General features: G+C 39.9%; 1 protein-coding gene across 1 annotated transcript; it reads left to right on the forward strand.

The window, feature by feature from the left end:
• The first annotated feature begins 373 nt into the window (after window positions 1-373).
• Window positions 374-3,863, forward strand: LOC124834332 (trihelix transcription factor GT-2-like). The gene is made up of 2 exons (XM_047309027.2): window positions 374-783; window positions 1,619-3,863. The coding sequence occupies exons 1-2, from the start codon at window positions 503-505 to the stop codon at window positions 3,228-3,230; spliced, it is 1,893 nt and encodes a 630-aa protein (XP_047164983.2). The 5' UTR covers window positions 374-502; the 3' UTR covers window positions 3,231-3,863.
• The last annotated feature ends 243 nt before the right edge of the window (window positions 3,864-4,106 follow it).

Consider the following 4,106-nt stretch of genomic DNA (forward strand, 5'->3'; position numbering starts at 1 on the left):
TTCCCTTTAAAGGATCCATGTTATAATTTATCTCTTAGCTTTTCTTTTGCTTTTTCGAGCACTAACGTATGACACACATAAGAGAACCCAAAGCGACTACTCTAATATTGTGTTTCTTTTTTGAATCCAAGGGAACACCATAAAAAAATAATAGAAATAAAAAATGAATGAAGATTCCACAGCCCTAATCATAAAAATTAAAATAAGAGGAACAATAATAATTATGCAGAGATACAGCAAGGAAAAGTTAAGAGAGCTTAATTAAAGGGTAATATTTGCATTTTTCTATGATGAAATTGACAGATCCCACCACCCAAAAATAAACAAATCTATTCACCCCCACAAAAGCATCCTCCCTCCATGCGCACAATAAAACCCCTGAGAGACTATACTATTCCCTTTGTTTTCTGATATATTCCCTTTTTTTTCTCAAGCTCTAATTGCTTAGCTAGCTAGCTAGGTAGGGACATCTCTCTCTCTATCTCTCTCTCTCTCTCTCTCTATGCAGCTTGGAGACAACACAGCCATGGAAACCTCCTCTGGTGAGGCTGTGGCGGCGCATGACGGTGGCGAGGTGATTATGATGGATGCAACTTCCGGTGAAGAGAAGGGAAAAGAGGGTGGCTTAGAAGAAGAAGAAGAAGGTGACAAGATCAACAGCTCATGTGCTGGAAACAGATGGCCCCGCCAAGAAACTTTGGCTCTCTTGAAGATAAGGTCGGATATGGATGCTGTATTTCGTGATTCAAGTCTTAAGGGTCCACTTTGGGAAGAAGTTGCAAGGTACATCCACACCCAAAAATAACTATATCAATATCTATCTCTCTATATATAGATAGATATAACCAGACGTGTGATTTTAACTGAATTCATTATTCATGTATCTCTCTATTTTCTGGTTTGTTGTTTTTCCTTTTGGTGTATCAGCTTCTCTATCTTTGTCTTTGCAGCTTTTTTCTTCTCCCGTTTTGAAGAAACTATGTATGCTGGAAGCTAGCTAGCTTCTTCATGATCATGCATGGAGATTTTATGAACTCTTCATCAATTTCGAAACCAAAAAGTTTTTCAGACCCATTTCCTGTCACCGTGTTTTTCTTTATAAACCAATTGGGAGGGAGGGAGCGGGGGAAACATTATATTTTATATTTTTACTTTTATGTTTGCGTATAAGATAATAATTAATTAATCATCTTTGCTAAAATCCGCAGTATCAAGATCACCCACATGTCTGAAATTCTTCTAACTCAACCTTGTGTTATATACATATATAGCGAATCAATAGTCGTAATGAATCATGTTGAGAGTAAAACTTGTAAGTTTATGCAGGATTTGCTCTCGATCGAATTTTTTTTGTTGAGTTTATCTTTTGTTTCAGCCTTTCAGTTTATATTTTCTGCGTCTTATTTATTGTTCAGTACTATTTTAGGAATCAACTACCCTCATGTTTTCATCAGTACGGCAAAGCCGTCTAAAAATTTACCCTTCTTTACGTGAAAGGAAGTGGCTTTATTTATTTTTTGTTTTCTTTTCACTATTTTCAACAGACATATGTATTTCATGGTAAAACTTGATCATTCTCTTTCCTTGTCTCCCTCCCTCTCTCTTTATATATGTTCAGGAAACTAGCAGAATTGGGTTACCACCGAAGCGCGAAGAAATGTAAGGAGAAATTCGAGAATGTGTACAAGTACCACAAAAGAACCAAAGAGAGTAGAAGCGGGAAACAGGAGGGGAAAACCTACAAGTTTTTTGATCAATTACAAGCACTCGAGAACCAATTCGTAGTCTCTTACCCGTTAAAACCACAACCCACTTTGACAACAACAAACACGGTTGCATTATTACCTCCGCCAACAAGGCCTAGTGATACAACAACAATCTCTTATGTCACCACCACTGTTCCCTCCATAAACCCTACAGCAATATCTCCCACACCACCTCCACCACTACCACCTACCAATGCCACCACCACAACCACCATCACTTCTCCAACAGTACAAGCCAACCCTAGAAACCCTCCGCAACCCAACAACAATAACCATGACATCCCTTACTCTTTGCCTAACATGAACAACCTCTTCTCCACCACTTCAACCTCTTCTTCCACGGCCTCTGATGAAGACTTGGAAGAGAAATACCGGAAGAAGAGAAAGTGGAAGGACTACTTCAGGAGGCTCACAAGGCAAGTCCTGGCCAAGCAAGAGGAAATGCAAAAGAGGTTCCTGGAAGCCATAGACAAAAGGGAGAGAGAGCACGTGGCACAGCAAGAGGCTTGGAGGATCCTAGAAATGGCAAGGATCAATAGAGAACACGAACTTCTTGTCCAAGAAAGATCAACCGCAGCAGCCAAAAATGCAGCAGTTATTGCTTTTTTGCAACAGTTATCTGGTCAGAACCAGAACCCCTCAACACAAGCCGGTGCCAATTTCCTTCAAACACCGCCTTCACAACCACCACCTCCACCCCAAGTATCACAAGTGAAACCACCACCGCAACCACAGACACCATTGGTGATGTCAAATAATAACAATATTGAAATTCAGAAAATGAATAATGGTCACAGTGCAGTTGCTGCTACTCCTACAACTGCTGCTACTGCTATTTGCGTTGTTTCTACCGCTCCTACTTCGTTGAATTCTTTATCTTCTTCTAGGTGGCCGAAAGCTGAAGTTCATGCCTTGATAAGGCTGAGGACGAGCCTTGAAACCAAGTACCAAGAAAATGGACCAAAGGCTCCACTATGGGAGGACATATCAGCAGGAATGTTGAGGCTCGGGTACAACAGGAGTGCGAAGAGATGCAAAGAGAAGTGGGAGAACATCAACAAGTACTTCAAGAAAGTGAAGGAAAGCAGCAAGCACAGGCGAGAGAATAGTAAGACATGTCCCTATTTTCAGGAACTGGATGCCATATACAAAGAAAAGAGCAAAAGTCAGAACCCCTTTGGCGTTTCATTCCTGAACATGAAGCCACATGAGATGATGGAGCCCTTGATGGTGCAACCGGAGCAGCAGTGGAGACCTCCCTCGCAATACGAGCAAGGTGGAGTGAAGGAGAACAGTGAAAGTGAATACGAAAGAAAAGAGAGAGAGGAGGAAGAGGAAGACGATGATGAAGAAGTAGAAGAGAACGAGAACGAAGAGGGAGATCTAGAGAGTGTGGAAGACGAAGGAGGGAGCCGTTATGAGATTGCGACAAATAAACTTTCTTCAGTGGACACAGTTGAATGAGACAAGATAAGGAAGTTTCTGATTGGATGGAGAGTTTAATTTTAATTTTTAATTTGAATTTGAATTTAATTTTTTTGGGGGTTTTAATTATTTAATTTGATTTAATTTGAAATTTCCAATTTGGGGTTAGGAGATGTCACTGAAAGGTTTTCATAGCAGATACACACTAAAGGGCAAGCCAGAAACACCTGCACTATAAAATTCAATTCTTTAATAATGATGACCCATCTAAAAGCATGGTGGTGCACAAGGTACCTATCTGACACACTTTCTGATCATGGGCCAGCTTAAAAGCAGATCATTGGAGTTGTGGGTCACATTCCGGCCGCCATGAACTGGGATCAGAGTTAAGATCGTTAACAACAGTTCACATGGGCCAGCAAAGCAGAAGAAGTTGTAGTGGGTGTACATGTTTTAGCGCTCTTGAATTTATAATGTGTAAAGTGTATATTGAAGATGACAGACAAACAGAGAGAGAGAGAGAGAGAGAGAGAGAGAAAGAGAGAGATAATGAGGTCCCATAACAGTTTAATAAAATAAAAAATGGTCACATGCAACTCTTGTAATTTTCCTTTACTTTCATTTTGTATCACGGAACCACTGTGTAGTTCTACTTTCACTTTCTTCTTCTTCCTCCTCCGTGTTTTTAATCACTCCTGTGAAATAGTTTAATTTGCAGTAGGAGAACTTTCTTCATTTTTTTCACCATTCACTTTACAACCCATCTATTGCTGTAATGGACAAATTCTTGATTTTTATCAGAATGGAAAAGTGATTTAGTTAAAGAAGACAGGGCACATTAAGTTTTGGATTAGCTAGGTCAGCTGTCCATTCTTGCCAGTTAATGTTCAACACACATGTTACTACTTTTTATAA

Source organism: Vigna umbellata, chromosome 8 (genome assembly GCF_029865625.1).
Source record: "Vigna umbellata cultivar VRB3 chromosome 8, Vumbellata_1.0, whole genome shotgun sequence".
Classification (NCBI taxonomy): domain Eukaryota; kingdom Viridiplantae; phylum Streptophyta; class Magnoliopsida; order Fabales; family Fabaceae; genus Vigna; species Vigna umbellata.